This window comes from Buceros rhinoceros, unplaced genomic scaffold (assembly GCF_000710305.1).
Source record: "Buceros rhinoceros silvestris isolate BGI_N320 unplaced genomic scaffold, ASM71030v1 scaffold237, whole genome shotgun sequence".
NCBI lineage: Eukaryota > Metazoa > Chordata > Aves > Bucerotiformes > Bucerotidae > Buceros > Buceros rhinoceros.
Window position 1 is genome coordinate 97,166 of NW_010422555.1, and position 17,470 is coordinate 114,635.

General features: G+C 43.1%; 1 protein-coding gene across 1 annotated transcript in view; it reads right to left on the reverse strand.

Annotated features, from left to right (window-relative positions):
* FLT1 (fms-related tyrosine kinase 1) overlaps window positions 1–17,470 on the reverse strand; it is a gene marked incomplete at its 5' end in the record, with an annotated part of 91,657 nt that overhangs the window by 27,874 nt on the left and 46,313 nt on the right. The window contains 4 exons of the mRNA XM_010140061.1: window positions 2–65; window positions 6,975–7,106; window positions 8,932–9,078; window positions 14,157–14,447. Coding sequence (XP_010138363.1) covers window positions 2–65; window positions 6,975–7,106; window positions 8,932–9,078; window positions 14,157–14,447 — 634 coding nt within the window. The remainder of the gene's footprint in view (window position 1; window positions 66–6,974; window positions 7,107–8,931; window positions 9,079–14,156; window positions 14,448–17,470) is intronic.

The window sequence follows — 17,470 nt, forward strand, 5'->3', positions numbered from 1 at the left end:
GAGCGTCGCAGCCACGCAGGTGCAGGTCAGGGTTATTAGCTCCAGGTTTGACCTCTCCGATGTGCCTGAGAAAATCAAGTGGCAAACATTTTAGAAAATGACCTGCAAAGCAGGGACACTTTATGTTTCTTTGCCATTAAAATAAAATAACTGGAGGGACCAGCTTCTTTTTGATGGGTTATGAATCTCTGTTTGGACTAGCTTGCAGAGCCTGAAAGAAAAACAATCTCCCCAGCAAAACCATTGTATTGAGCACAGGAAAATTGTATTCAATCCATCAGTAAGTTTTCAGAAAAAGTCAGCTCTTCTTTGGGGTGCAGGAGGTAAACCATGCTGAGGATGACCAGTCAGCTAATAATCTTTTTGAGGTGGAAACTCAGCTGCAGGGTATTTTTAGCCACATTTTCTCTGTGTGAGAATGTGTGTGGGCCTGTGCATGCAGTTTCATCACCACCCCCCTACAACAGTGAAACCCATCTGGCCAAGCCCACATTCGAGAGAGGGACAGAGGTCTCAAAAACATTCACTCTCCAGTCATCTCAAAAATGCTCACTCCCTGGAAGCCTCAGGAGAGGATGGGGATGAGCAGACGGGACTGCTCTGCTGGCCCTTCCTCAGGGGTAATGCCACAGTGGGGAGGTGCTGCTAACATGCAGGGGAAGTTCCAGGGAGGAGTTGTGCTGGTGAATGCAGATATGACCCGTGGCATGCTGCAGTGCTACTGCTTGCATTTTGCTGTCCAGGATGTTCGATGCCTTTCCTTGGGCACTGCGTCTGCTCTGCTCCAGCTCAGTGAGCCCTTCTGTGCTGACGGCTGAGCCCTGCAGCAACTCCGTTCCAGCCTGCTGGAAACCTACTAGCCCTCAGCAAAGACCTCACTGAAGGAGACCTGGGGACTTCCTTGGTGCACCCAGCAGGAGTCTATGAGCTCTTCTTCCCATGGTCTGGATGGATCCAGTGAGCTTAGTTCACTTCGAGCCCCATGGCACAGGGGTCTTGAGCCCCATTTCCACTAGGCAGAAACCTGGGGCGTAGGGCTGGCACTCACTCCAATCTGCTGGGCCTCTGGCAGGCTCTGTGCCCTCAGGTCTCCTGCCACTCACACCAGCAGCACGGGGCCAAGCTTCCCGAGGAATCATGGGACCCTCTCCTTCCCCAGCAGCACCTTGCAGAACCCAGCTGCTGAGGAGCTGGGAGAGGTCTTCAAACCAGGGAATAGATGAAGCACAGAAAGGGGGAAAGAAAAACAACAACAACTGAAAATGGAGCAGCAAGAAAACATGGCCATTAGAAATCTGGAGAGTATTAGACCTCACTGACAGATCTTTTTAAAAAGCTAAATTAATATTCACTTCAGACTGCTATTCAGGGACTTGTAAAATGGATTCAGAGCAGTCTGTTTTGCAAAGCCTGTGTTCGTGTCAAAATACTATACTTCCCACAATATGTTTTCCATCTGATGATTGGTAGCAAATGCAAAAAAACTCCTGTCCTGGTCTGCCTCTTATTCTGATACACCCTCCAGAGAGAGAAAATGAGAGGCCAAGGAGGAGCGATTCTGAACATGATTTCACAGTAGTTTTGTCAACTGCACTTGCAGCTGTTTCAGACCCCAGGCAGCTCAGTATTACTCTTGACACATGAAAAAGGGATGATTGATGCCTCACTGGTGGGCTTACTGGGATATGCTGGCTGGTTTTAGGCAAGGTTACAGTGTTTTGTTCAGAGGTTGAACTGCTTCCTGTAGCTGTAACTTAACTAGCATAATATCTTCCCTCTCTGAAGATAATAATCAGATTTGTGTTCATGTCCTATATCTAAGATTCCTCTGGCAAGTCTATTCTGGAGCTTTGAGAATAATGCTCATTGAAGAAAAATACAACTGCAACTGGAGATATAAAGTATCTCTATCTCCAAAATACTGAGTGTCAATTATTCACAAATATTTTTAAAGGCTTGATTTACATGGCATAAATGACACAGTCTAATACAACTTGCCTATTATCTGGCATCAGGCTTTCCTTTTACATATGGATACTCTCCTCTTGCTTCTGAGCAGCACCCATGCAGGTGGTGAGTAATAGTTTCTGACATTTATTCAGCAAAACCTAGAGGGGCTGAAGGTTCATTGGTTGCTGCTGCTCCATATGGCAAGACTCAGAAAATCCATGAGGCACAGTATGGCCAGTCCTGGGGTGAAAGGCAGCAACTCCCTAACCACTACCGTATGCTTCCCAGGGGTTAGCAAAGAGATGTGAAGGTGCTCTCTTGGAAATGTCTGAGCAAATTTAGGCAACCAGAAAGCATTTCTCCAGGCCGGGATTGGGTTATCAAATGCCAGACTTCTAGTCTTGCTAAAAGCCTTACAGCCTCAGTGCGTCTCAGATGGGTAGAAAAAGGTTTGCTTTGAGGCAGAACAGGCAGGAACATTCAGAAGAGGGCTTGTGATTAGCAGAGTCTGGAAAGACTGTAAGCAGGACTAAATCCTTCTCTCTGCTTGGTCGCTCAAGAATTCTAACTCGCCCTTACAGCCCTCCCAGACCTTTATCTAACAGCTGCCTCATTAGACACAGACTTTCCCCTCTGTGAAGCTTTATCCCATCCGTCTGACTTGCTGTGGCAAGTGGCAGCCCCCTTCCTGTCCCAGAGCCCCTCCGAAAGCACCATCTCTGCAGTGCTGCAGAGGGGCAGGGAGGGGGCAAGTGAAGAAGTGCCACTGGCAGCAGCTTCTCTCAGCAGTGACAGGAGCCACCAGGACCGTGCAGGTGTGTGGGGAAAAGAGTCTGGACTAACACACTGCCCCCTCCAGGCAAGAGCTCAAGCCTTGGGCTGGCATGGGCTCTGTCATTAGGATTTCGGCTCTAAATAGCAAGGTGCAGCTCTGTACCAGGTGTCTATCAGGGAAAAAGCAATCTCCGTGACTCAAAAACCATTCTGCTGTGCCCAAAGCATCCCTCACCCCTACACCAGTGTGATCTACCCTGATTAATCTGTGTGGTCCCATGATCATGGCAGTGGAGCACTGAGATGGATGCTCAGAGATGCTGAGGGATTTCCATCCTTGGAGGTTTTCATGACCAGGCTTGACTACATACATCACTGTCTGTATGTAGTGTTGGTGATGATCCTGGCTTGAGCTGAGGGTGAACTAGAGAACTCCAGGCCTCCCTTTGGTGGTCTTCTGAGGTAACAGGAGTCTAAGTGTCCCCAGATGTTCACCTTTTCTCTTACAGTCACTCATGTAACCCTGGTTGAACCTCCCTCAGTAGCTGAAGGAATTGCAGTTAAAATTCCAGTCACCCACGTAATTCCATTTAAACTTAATGGAAACGTTCCCAATGACTTCAGAGTCAGAGTGACCCAAAAGGCACTGCAATTTTTTGAGATACAAAGACAGAAAGGTAAATAGATAGAAAAACAGAGTTATTTGAAAAGCAAACACCAGTTTCAAAGTGTTGGAATAGTCCAGTGAATGCTTAGTAAATGCGATGCTTTCCTTTTCATCAGCAGGGATCATATTAAGTTATCAAGCATCAGCTTTTAGACAGGGCATGTTGCTGTATTCATTTGCTTCTTATATGTCAGGATTTCAGTGAGCATGGGCTGTACAAGAAGTTCCTTCCTTCATCAGCACATTCCCTTCAAGTGCGTACCTCTGCAACTAGCCGTATCGCTGTCTCCCACTGAGAGGGGGTGCAAGGGTCCTGGGGAGAAGCAGGTTGTCCAACTTTCATGTCAAGACATCCACTCTGCACGCAGGGTGGCCCCCTAAAGGAGAGCTGCCTGAAACAGCCTGTGTTCTCCCTGTGCTCAGCAGCTTGTGTCCTCAGGCTTTTAGGGACACACTGCCCTGTGCTTGCTGGGTGCTCTGGCAGCCATTGGATGTTCCTGTTCCATCCTTGCAGACTCACTGCCTCTTCAGTTCCTCAGCCAAGAGCAAGTGGACAGCTTGCTCTGACATGCCCACAAACGCGGCCCTTCTCCTCAGCCAGCCCGACAAGCATGGCTTCCAAACCAAACACAGGCTGTGATTATTTAAAGACGTCCCTTTGATTCCACCATCCATTCATCCATCTCAGGCACAAAAATAACACATTGTTTTATCTGTGAGTATAAGAATGTTTTTTCAGAGGAAATAAAGAGAGCAGACTGTTTCCTTCCTGACTCATTCACAAACTACTCTTCCAAACTGCTAAACATGGCCATTGACATGAGGCATTGCTCTGCTCCCTTTGATCTGCAGCTCCGCTCAGAGAGCTGCCAGGATGGAGGGAAGGTGGGAGTTACAGGATCTGTGTTTCTCAGAAAGACAAGTAAGTGGTGAAGCCTAGAGAGAGACTCATGATTAAGCTCTGATCTTGTCTCGCCAAGCTCAGGGATGAGGTGAGAGGCTTTTGTTCCTTGGGAGAGGAACAGACACTCCAGACTGGCACAGGAATGAGTGGAAAATCCTCCAGTGATGGACCTTCACATAGTAGGAAGAGAAAGGGTGGAAAGGCATGTTCCTTGAATAGTGGATAAGACAAACTCTCTCTCTTTTTCTCATCTAGTTTCAAAACTATACATTTTAACATGGCAGTCTTCATCTGCTATTTATTTGAGTGTTCCAGTAGGAGTCACACAAGAACATTGCCAGTGGCCCCTCAGGACATGTAACCAGAGAAGAAGCCTTCCTGGCTGCTTCTCTCTCCTCTGGATCATGGACTAGGAGATAAGTCTCCCTAGAAGCCATCTGACAGAATGCTTGTGGTTGTAATAAATAGCCGAGCCACAATGATGTTAAAGTTCAATACAGTAATGAATTACATTGTCCAGGACTATCAATTAGTAGGATGCATTGGACAGCAAGCACTTAGGTACAAGTTATTCTTTTAGCTATTATAGCAGCTGTAAAAACCTTAGCACTATTCATAGGGAGGAATGTGGTTTTAAGTCCTTGATTAGACCAGTTAGACTTGGGAGTGCCCACATGTACATCTACTTACCCCTGACCTTTTAAAGCAAAACCATCATTGTATCGTTAATGTACACCATTCACCGAGAGTGCTAACACATTTGTGGCAGAAAATCAATACTGATTTACTAGCTGTAATTGCCTTCTGCTGTAGGCTAGTATCCAAATACTCAGTCATACTCACATACATTTACCAATTGTATGAGAACATCCACAAAGATATAACCCCTGCCTGAAAGACACTGGTAGTAAAATTCTCTTCTATAAAGAGAAACTAAATGCATTTAGGAACTATTTACTTAACACGTGGTATCAATAAGATATGTCAAATTTAGTTCATACATAACGCTGACATACAGAGACTGTCAACCTACTCCTCTTAGCTCATAATGTATGGACAAAAAATGTATTAAATGTAACTGAAAAGCCACTGAATAAAACTTTTTATGCAATGTAAAAATATTGCTCTGTTCCCCAGGGCTCAGTATTGGGGCCTGTTCTCTTCAGTATCTTTATCAATGATCTGCATGAGAGGATTGAGTGCACCCTCAGTAAGTTTGCAGATGACACCAAGTTAGGTGAGTGTGTTGATCTGCTTGAAGGTCAGGAGGCTCTACAGAGGGAACTGGACAGGCTGGATCCATGGGCCAAGGCCAACTGTGTGAGATTCAACAAGGCCAAGTGTGGGTCTTGCACTTGGGTCTCCACAACCCCCTGCAATGCTACAGGCTTGGGGAGGAGTGGCTGGAAAGCTGCCCAGTGGAAAGGACCTGAGGGTCTTGGTTGACAGCCAGCTGAAGATGAGCCAGCAGTGTGCCCAGGTGGCCAGGAAGGCCATGTCATCCTGGCTTGTGTCAACAATAGTGTGGCCAGCAGTAGGGAAGTGACTGTCTCCCTGTATTTGGCACTGGTGAGGCTGCACCTTGAATACTGTGTCGGTTTTGGCCCCGCACTACAAGAAGGACATTGAGGTGATGGATCATGTCCAAAGGAGGGCAACGAAGCTGGTGAAGGGTCTAGAACACAAGTCTTACGCGGAGCAGCTGAGGGAACTGGGGTTGTTTAGCCTGGAGAAAAAGGAGACTGAGGGGAGACCTTATTGCTCTCTACAACTACCTGAAAGGAGGTTGTAGCGAGGTGGGGGTTGGTCTGTTCTCCCAAGTAATAAGTGGAGGAAAGGAAATGGCCTCAAATTATGCCAGGGGAATTTTAAGCTGAATATTAGGAAAACCAAAGGGTCATGAAGCATTGGAACAGGCTGCCCAGAAATTTGGTGGAGTCAACATCCCTGGATGTATTTCAAAGAGATGTAGATATAGTGCTTTGGGACATGGTTAAGTGGTGACCGGGCAGTGCTGGGTTAATACTTGACTTGATGATCTTAAAGTCTCATCCAAGCAACAAGATTCTGTGATTCTGTGTAAAATTTCTCAATAGAAGTTACTGCCACAGGTCTGAGTCAAGCTTGGCAGAAGGCAGAACAATGCTGGACATTCAAACGAATAGTAAAATACCTCAAGTAATGGTTACAGACATAACTGGATCATACCTACTTCTTACAACTAGTACCTTTGAAAAGGCATGTGCAGCTATCACTAGGATAAAATCTTCTAGTCTGAGTTGGCAGTTCACTTTACATTGAAAATAAACAAATGAGAATATCCCAGGCCTCCAATTTCTATGGAATTAACCTGAAATGGGAAAATGAGTGGCTAGGAGAGTGATACTTATTCAGTTTTTTGTTTGTTTTGACAAAACTAAATTTACATTTGTCTTCTACCCTGACCTGATCTTTGTTGGGTTGAAGCAATTCTTTTTAGGTCAGTATAAACATGCTCAGAGTTAGCATTTCCTGCTAGGCTTCCTTTCCAACCTGGTATGCTTCCCCTGCTAGGACTTCCTTCAGATTGCTGCCTTCAGAGATCACCACACGAGCTCCAAGTCATACACCCACCCTTCCAGCCTGAGTAAGAACACAGCCCTGGCAAGTTTGCTCTTCCCATGTGATGTCGTGCTTTACCTTGTACCGTGACATATGCTGCACTCTCCACAGACCCTTTTAAGTTGGTGGCTATACATTGGTAAAGTCCTTCATCCTCCTCTTTCACTCTTTCAATAAACAGCATTCGGCTTCCAGGCCCTAGAATTATTCCTGTGAAACGAGATATTTTGCAATGAGAAGGAGCCAGAATATAAACAAAACCAGGCCCTTGTGTAATAGTATCTGCTTCAAGTTCTTCTCAAAAGAAATCTGAGCCGCAGACTGCACAGCACAACGTTATCTGCAGGAAAGCCAAATATACTTGGATGTTTCGGGAATCTTTTGGAAATGAGTGTTGACAAAGCACTTGCGTGAGTGAAAATGCTCAGCCTAAAGAAATGAACTTTGGAGCACTCGGTACTGTGTGAATTGATTATCACTGCACCTAGACTTTCACCCTGGTGAGTTCTTCAGCATGCCTCCAGCTTTTGGAACATGGGCGGTCTGATTGCTGCACTTACAGGAGCAGGCCTGGCCCCAGAAGCAGCTCAAGACTCAGTTTCATGCATCCACGCTGGCCTTATGGGCAGCTCCAAATCTCTCACCCACGGAACAATGGGCCCCTTTCCAGGAGAATCCCAGAGGGTTCTGCAAAGAGAGGTCCCATGAGTGTACCAGAAGCCAGCCTGGGCAATACTCCAGCAAGTGAGGAAGAGGTAGGGAGCAGATTTGGCCTCAGGACTGCCTCTAAGGCACAGTATAGCCAGGAAATATGCAGTCAAGTACCTACACACTTGAGTGTTTGGCTCCATCAGAACTACTGTCCCATCAGAATGTCTCCCACCATCTATTTCAGGCATCTTACTAAAGTGCTCTGACCTACCCTCTAGACTCCTAACTTTGTGCATTAACTTACACCCAAGTTAGACATATAACTTGCTTCCATTTTAGAAGACAGCGTAAATAATGCACATTATAATGATGTGGTCACTGTAAAGCTTCACAGAATCTGTCTCTAGTTTAAGTTTAGTGGCTGGACTGCAAGTCTGCACAGGCTTGTAACTCGCTTGCAGAAATCCTCAGAGTTTTTCCCAGTTATCTTTATTCATGCTACAGTAATTTCCAATAAAGCAGGACATGACCATCAACACAAACTTTCTGAAACATTGTTATTGAAGACTACACTTGGGATTCAAGTTCTTACAGACCAAACCTCCTTGAAAAATTTTGCTGAATGCGTAACAGTAGCTTATTGTGTGAATGTGGATGAATTCCCATGAAAAAGGGTTTGTCTTTTCCCCCATCATTCATCTCCAACTGATATCTCCAGGGAGCACTTCTGTGACTACGGTGCCAGCATAGCTGGATATGTAGCTTTAGTTGATCTTTGAAGCCACATTCCAGACACAGCAGTAAACATCTAAAGTTTTTCTGCAGCTGCACCATGTCACCTGGGAAGATGTTCCTTTCTGCTGCATGACATGGATTCCCCTGCTGCCAGAAGACACATTTTGGTTTTGGACACCCCAGACACAGATTTAGTCTGGTGACTATGTTGTGAATCAAGAAGAGATTTTGCATGCCTGACCACAGGCTTCTCCTGGTACTCCTGTACTCACATCACACAAGCTTGGTTTTCTCCTGCCTAGCTATACGCTGGCCAAGACACCTGATCCTTAGGCTTCCTCTAGAGCAAATTTAGAAAAATACATTTCTCTAGAGATGACCCTGCTAAGACACAAAGTGAGAGCTGTATTTTTTCCGCTTATTCCACAGAGACCTGTTGTGTCTATACCTCTGGCCTGGATGAGGTTTTGGAGTGAGACAGAACAACCCTGGGCACCTGTGCTGCTGCCTGTCTACCTGCCTGTAACGCATGGGCAATACTCCCTCCTTACGTCCAGCTACCAGTGTCAATGACTCTTCACGTGGCTACCTAAGGCACATGGGTAAATAAAAATGCTGTAAAAGGTAGGCGAGTACACAGAGCTCTCACCTGATTGTTGCTGTATTTCCTCATGGTTTTTAAACCAGGTTATTTGGGGCGCGGGTATGCCACGAACCTGGCACTCCAACATGGCAGAGTTACTTGTGTTCACTGTCTGATCCATAAGGTGCCGTAACAGGGCTGGTGCCTCTTGAGCTACAAGACAAAACAACACCTCTGTTTTACATTCTTTTAACTGTCTTTTAATTATCTTCCCTACCAGCACTTTACTGATGTTAAGAGATTGTTATGGTGGTTCACAGATTTTATTTACTGTTCGAGATTGCTTAAGGGCGTTTGGTGTGTACAGAGTACTCCTATTACTCAGCGATAGCAGGTTATGATGACCAGGGAAGACCCAGTGATGACATCATTGTTTAAAAGATTTCCTCAGTTCCATTACCAGCCACATTTTTTTATCAAATGCAATGAGTTTCTATGAAAGCTCAGGGTTTTCCATCCTCAACAGGCAGAAACAGTGACACCGAAGATTTAACAACTAGCATGACATCCTTGTAGCAGAGTATCTCCGCGTCACTGATAACACCATGTGCCTCTGTACACCACGATACCAGTGCATGTGACTTTTATAATTTACTTACTTCAACAAGTATGGTTACAATTCATATTCAGTAAATTCATATAATCTAAACCTAGAAATCATAATCACTAAAGCACTGAGTTACTTGTCCCAAAGTCTTCATAAATTCTTCCACTTTCGCATTTCACATAGTTGGCTGAAGGTAACAAGGCCTGGCCAAACCACACTGCAGCCTGCCTGCCAAAAGTGCATTGGTGAGAAATGCCGCTGTGTCCTCTGGCACCCCACAGACCTGATGGGAACGTCGATGGCAGGGGCCAAAGCTGAGAGCGAGCAGGCCACACAGCATAGCAACACCGCTCCTCTTTTATCTGCTGACATTCATAGGAATGCAATGTAATAAAACACATTTTCATGACAGCCAGTGATGATGAGTATTAGAAGCACATCTCATCTGTCCTGCTTTTGCTCAAGGGCCTCCCAGATGGGCATTCCAAAACCACTATAAACGTCATGTTAAAGTCACCCCTGAAAGAAGCAAAACAATGAATCTTTCTCATCGTCATTTCAACCCTCCGCCACTCCTTCCCCCATTTTGTACAGAGCCAAAGGCCGTTCTGACAAGGATAAAGATATTTGCAATGTTTATGCACATTATATGGCAACATCCTTCTGTCACATTTGCAACTTTCTCATCATTCTTTTTGGTATTTTTGTCCCTTTAAAGCAGCAGAGAATCCAGGGAACTCCTGAGCGATCTCACAGATGCAGATGCTCTGCAGATTCCCTCAAATTCCCTGGTCTTACAAGAACCGATTGTTTGCAGTCTTTCCCTTCAAGGAACAGCCAGGAACAGTAGTTACTAACATGGTAAGTAACATGCTACAAAATACGAAACAAAACAAAACAAAACAAAACAAAACAAAGCAGAAACCAACACTTCGCAGATATTTTCTTTTAGACTGCATTAGATACTTATACACCAAGTTCAAGTATAATATCAGCTGAATTTCTGGCATTCTGTGTTTGGAATATTATTCTCTATCCTTTCAGAAAAACTGACTATCAGACATTTCCATCTTCACAATCTTCTGTTACCGACTGTAAATAAAAGCTCTCCAGAAAAATGAAGCACCCGTGTACCACCAGCTTATGCAGTGTGCATGAACCCAGTAGTACTAAAAGCACTTCTTAAGGCAGGCTATCTTTGCTGTGCTCTTACCCCTTGAAATTAATTCCAGCATAGTCAAGACCCTGCAATGACCAGTTGGTGGTTTTCTGAGCTGCAAATCTGTAATTTCCACAGGCAATGCTATTTTTTTGTTTACAGTGTAGTAGACAATTTGTTCTCTCTTCCCGAACAGTAATGCTGAGAGAGGCTGTAAAGCAAAACCCTTCATCACATACCTACACCACGTCATGGGCAACAATATTTGCCTTGCAGCCAAGAAGACTACCCTCTTTTCGTTGATACTTTGCCTCGACTTTTGCACAGTTCTCATTTTTCACAACGCTGTCTATGAACAGGCACCAAAATGAATGCATGTCCACTTAAGCATGCTGAGAATTGCTCCACAATTCACATTCATCAGCAGTCCCTGGTGGACACCCCAGCCCAGACATCCAAAATGAAGTTGGAGAAGACGACACGACAAAGGCAAATCACACATTCTGTGAGTTATTTGTGATTAATTTTAATTTGTTTATAGGCATACACTAAAGATGGGGTTTTATATTAAGAAAAACTTTTTTGCTTAAAACTTAAGTCACCATTCACATACTTTCAATAATTTCTCTGCTGCAATCAATCAGCTGAATTTTCAAGGACTTGGTCAACCTGAGGATTATCCTCTTTTGCAAACCACCTCTTTTCTCCTGTTCATTTTTGCAGCGAATCCAAGGGGAGCAGTTTCCCACACCCTGCTGCACTCACTGCAAAGCCGAGGGTCTGTCCTGGCTGCCAGCATGTGCAGTGCAGCGTTCAGCACCCAGGGCAGCCCCCCAGGCTAGTTCCCAGCCCTCCTGCCTGCCCACAAACACTGCCTTGCTGGGCCAACCTCTGCTCTCAGTAACCCCGAGGAACTTCATTGTAGGCAGAGTTTGCCCCAGGGGGAGTGACAGGGGGGTCACAGCGGGGAGAAAGAGATGCTGGTGTTAGAGCAGTCAGCCAACCAGAGCAAACAATGGCAAACAAGGGAAAAACATTACAATTTGTTAACTTCGGGGTTTACTCTGGCATTCTGTCCATTTTTGCCCTATTGTTATGATAATGTTGTCTGTTCACTTATTTTTATTAATCAGTACAAAAATATAAATACAAGCTTTAATTTTAACACTTAAAAAAAAAAAAGGAAATATATTTCACATCTTTCGCCCTAAATAAAATACTTCACAACACAAGGCAGAGAAACTCCCCAAACCGATGAGATTCTCCAGTCATCTGACGACATCAGAAGTGACATCAGTAGTTTTTATCTGGCCACCAAGAACTGCTTTCCTCAAACGTTTCCAGTGTGGTTTCTCTGTGCCTCTCAGTACGGGCAGCCACATCGGGATGTTACAACATCCTTGCACAGTGTGGCCCTCCGAGTGTCGGTCAAGACCAGGCTGGTAGGACATCCACCCAGCAGTGATACACATCATTGCAATTCACAACAATTTCACAGAGGAACAGTCTAATCGCCACATCTCGTTTTTGTTTGACCCAAACTCATATTGCCTGGCAACTGGCTGATACAAGTCATTGCGCTTTGGCTCCCAAGGCCATGGAAAATTCGTAATGGACTGTTATCAACGCCCACCTTGCCATCAAATGTCTTCTCACAAAACAGCCACATAACAGTAAAAAAGGAGATTCTGCATTGTAATTCTTCTGAAGACATGAAAATGCTAAAGAGCGCACTTGCCCCGTTTTTAAGCAGTCACCAATGATTTTGCTCGCTTTCTAGGCATGTTTTGGAAAAAAAAAGAGCCAGATCCCTTTGCAAGAACACATTGTTTCTGGAAACCATCACACTAATAATGAACAAAAGAGCTACTGTATACAAGCAGGCTATAGGTGACATTTCTAGATATAAATGATTATTCTTTTCTTTACTCTGACAACTTCCAGGTTATCAATTGTTTTCTAAGCATTTTAGGCTCCGTGAAACTGGCATTATGGGGAAATGCTATTGTTTACCCTTTCACACTTGACAAAAGCAATTCCCACGTGAAAGACAAGTTTAGCCGTGGGACACAGTCTCGATACCTAAAGGAGGAAATAGTCTAGTGAGTTCCCAAGCGCAAGAAACTGTCATGTTGTCACCCTCTATTTTAAAAGCACAGCCACTTTGTTCCTTTGCTGTAACTATTTTGGTCACTATGGTCTGTTTTGTTATGGCTTATGTAAATGCGATATAAATGATCAATCATTAATGTAACCAAAAATAATAAAAGCTATGTATTGTAAAAAAATAAAGTTATCAGTTCTATTAAAAATAGTAACTTCTCCCTTATACAGAATTTATAATACACAGAAACATCTCATAGCAAAATCATAACGAAGACAAAAAGGGAAATGCTCACAAGGAAGTTTTAGGTTGCCCTTAATTCTCCTTCAACCGTTTGGCTGGTTCTTAATCCCCATAATAAATCCAATTGTCATTTGCATACCAAAAGCAACGAATATTTTTAATGGCTTCAATTTTGAATTTATGTTCTAAAAAAAGTATTAAACAACTCACTGTGCTGGCTGCAACCTTGTCAGTTGTGTTAGTGAAATATTTCTCGTTTAATAAAATAATTACAACATTAAAAATTCCTGAATCTTCAGACCAGGAGCAATACTCACACTTTTATCAGAGGCTTTTTACATCAGTGCAGAACTGACTTTAAAAATTGACCAACACAGCAACTGGAAGTCTACCTGGATTTATTAGGAGAAACATGGTTCACGTCTGTCAGTTTTAAAATCATCATTATTATAAATGATATGATAGGTCTGTGCACTATATCAACATCTTTATTTCTTCCCTGCATACTTCTTTTAGAAGATACTTTTTAAGATTAATGTACTTTAGTGTAGAAAATAATTTCAAATAAATAAGCACTAGAACTTGCTCAGCAGGTAATATTTATAAGTCCATCAAGATCAGATTAAAATTAAAAATATATAGTCCAGTCAATCTCAACCTGAATTGTGCCCATTCTGCACATTCAAGTTAACTTATTAAATGTCCGTTGTTGACTGAAAACAGCAGTTTTTTAAAGATAATCAGTCTATTCAGCTTTGACACTTTTGATGAGGCCGATATCAAAGTGGAAGAAAAGATTGATCCAAAGTTTTCCTTATCGCTCAGTAGGAGACAGCAAGAGGAAAAACAGCAACATGCAAAATGTAGCACAGGGGATCTTCCAAACCCCAGCTTCCACGTGCCTTGTCAAAGCAGAAAACACCCGTCTGAACTCAACTGGAAGCTCACGCATTACGATTTTGTTTGCTATTCGTCCTACGTCCAACCCATGGGGGAATGTGCACCACCTCAGGGCCTGAAAGGTAGCAACAGTAATAAAAAATCAAGATGATATGAGACACCCGCTACTGTTTAATGAGTCCTTTAATGTTTTACATTGCTTTGTGTTGTACAATCATTCCTTGTGCTTTTATATTTGAGGATCCGAGAGTAAACAGCCTTTTTGTTGCAGTGCTCACCTCTGATTGTAACATCTTTCTTTTGAAGCACTTCTTTCCCCGTGTGTATGTTCCTTGCTCGGCAGGCATAGGTGCCAGAGTGTGCCAGGGAAACGTTCTTGATGGTCAGAGTGAGGGTGATGGAGTACTCCTTGCTGAGAGATCTTTTTGCTTTTGTTTGATTGTTGACCGTCCTCGGTAAAATCCAAGCAATGTCTTTGTACAGGAATTTGTTGGCTGAACAGGACAATATCAAATTCTCTCCTTCAATGGGCATTTTCTCCAAACTAATATGGAATCCACTTGGTATATCTGTCCAAAAACAAGGAGACTTTTTAGTTTAAAATTAATGAGCCAAAATTAACACAGCATATATTTTCCTCTCTATCAGGAAGCCTTTGAATTAATCAATGTCGTTGTTTTTCTGCTGAAATCTCTAATCTTTCCTTGATAAGCTAGGCTCCAGCTATTCTTTGAATTTGTCTTGGAGCTAACGGACACCTGGGCTCAGACATCAGATGTTGTAACTGAAAGCACTCTTGGAAGTAATGAGTTTTCATAAGTGTTATGCCAAATTAAGACAGAGCGGGGCAAGGTACCAAAAGTGGAATTAAATTTTAAGACAGCACAGTGGGACTATGAGAAAGGAGGAAAATTCTGATCTCAGCTCCAGCTTGTAAACTGCATGAGAGAAAATGAATCTCAAGAGGATAGTAGAAAAATACCACAGCTCATCACGCGTGTTTATATTGTTTTCTGGTTATTCAAAAGTATTCAGCAAATTATGTCTATTTCTAAAAAATTCTTCGAATCCTGAGAAATCACTTTCTCTGTGATACATGCTTGAGATTTCCCTTGAAACAGAGAGAAGTGTTTATCAACCACGCATTTAAAGTGTGTCAGCCACGGAAGAGGAAAGCAGAAAAAGTACCCTCTGGCCTGGGTGACTGGCTGTGTGTGGGCAGCGCTAGGATGACGATTACTCTATTCAGGCTGCTCGGCATTAAACATAGGAAACAGTATTTCCACCTGAGAGAAATCAAGTATCATTGCACTAATAATTTACTATGTGTAAATATGAGTTAAGTTTTAATAAGGATATTTCATAGCAGATAGTTCAGGCAGGAATAATTCAGCCAACAATGTAAAAAGTCATAACTTAAAAAGTCACGTTTGCAGTTCATTGTAATGCTACTGCAGTTTCCTCTACCAGGGGAGCAGTGCAGACCCGCAGTGGTGCTGACTGCATCGCAGCCACCCCCATCTAGGGCTCACCCTTCCAGCAAGCGAGACTTACACCACTGACCTCAGTGAAAGTAGAAGCAAGTTCCTGAAAGAAAGCACTTCCAAGTTTTACTCCTAGAGTGCAATCTTTTTTAGTTTATTTGTAGCCAATATTCTGATAAAGTAATTTCCTTCTTCTCGGTCAAGTGACATCAACTTTGGCCATTTTCAATTGTTCTTTCACTGCTAAATTGCTATGGCACTTGGCTGTGAACTTGACTTAAAATGATAAGAATGGTTTTGTCTTTCATAACGGAGAATTATGCCTTCTTTTCTTAGAAGCATGCAGCATTAGTCTCTCAGAGTATGAACAGCTCAGTGACACCTTTCATTCAGTTCCATGATTAGCAATGTTGCTTTGGGTTTCATGTCACATCAGAAGGGACACGTAAAGAACAGATCTCCAGTGAATAACATCCCATATCTTCTTTCAGTAATCTCTTTCACTGATTGACCAATCCTTCAGAAAGCTTCTCCCTAAATACCCATAATGTAAACTGTGTTTCTTTGCTTCCCCAAAGACAACATGAACACGACCTGCTCACTGCTGCCTTTCGAACAAAGTTCTGCCTGTTGAAAGTCTGCCATTGGTTGCTCCCCTTAATACCATCTTTTCCACTGGTAGCCCTGGGTGTGGGGTAAATGGGCTCCTGCAAGTCCTGGATTGAAATTTCCTCTGACTGTAAATGCCTTCCAGGGAGAGGTCTGATTTCTGTAGGTTGAACTCATCGTGCCCTTGCAGTGGGAGCAAAATGTGTACCTGTCATCAGCTGCAGTTCAGACGTTTGGTCCAAAGATCAAACTAAGGGAGGCAGTGACACTAATATGTTAGACTGGATATTAAAGCCTGTATGATGGATTGTTCCTCTTACATTTCATTGCAATCCCTTTTTCCCCACTCTTCAGCAAACAAATCTATAAGAAAATTTTTAAATTTAGTGAACTCATCCATGAGTGACTATCTTCAGTATCCTTTTTGATATGTAGGGGCACATGGCGCCAGATTCTGATCTCAGTAGAAAGCACGTAGTCTGGAAGTGCTACTAAGATGTAACCTTTCCTAAACCAACCAAATATAGTCATCTACTTGAATATAGTTGTTTTGTGTATGGGCAAAAGTTTACAGCCCATAGAACGATACAGGTATCTCCAGGGAGCAATAAAATTCATCGCGTTAAGATGAGCAAAATTCCAGAGATTCTGACCCCTCATGCTTTGTTATGAAGAGATCCTACATGACCAGCCTAGGTTTCGATACCTCACTTTAAGGCTTAGTGAGATGAAGTGAACCCTGTGTTTGATTTTGTTAGAAAGCATTGAATCCAGATACACTTAAACTGATCAAGGGTCTAAAGTTTTGATCATGGATAAGTGTTTGGATGAAAAAAACCAGTACATCTCAAATTGTTCTGATATGTTTTGGGAAAGCTGGGGTATGGGTCTGAAATGCTGCTAAGTTTTTGCTTTCATAGATGCCAGTACTCAGTAAAAGCTAGGCAGAGCCAAGCAAAACTTTTAAGATGAAACTAAAGAACCACTGAGACTGAGGCAAATGAACTATTTTTAATGTAAAAGGATAGCGTGCCAAGAGAATAATATAGTTGCAACTACTTCCACATTGTCGGGTCTGAATCTCTTCCTAGATGTGTCTTTTGTGAAGAAAGACTATTTTCTGAATAAATCCAGGGACAAAAGCAAAATGCACAGGATTCCAAAAGAATAATTTGTTTAAAGGCTATGAGCCTCCTAATATATGACACCTCTCACCAATTGTTACAGGCTCAAACTAGCTAAATAACATCGCTGAGAATAATGTTAAAGAGTTTTATTTACTTTAGTGATTTGAAGCTTCCTGTGGAAATAGCTCCCAGGTTTCCTGATGGAAGATTTTGTTTATCTTTGCCAAGCAGCATCAGGAATCTCAAAATAAAATGCGCTTAGTGACATTGGGAAACCAGGGAGATAAGGCAAAGCTGTTCCTGTTTCACCCTCTGTAATTGCAAACACACCCATGGCCCTGCTGTGTGCCAGCAAAACAGCCCAAAATGTAG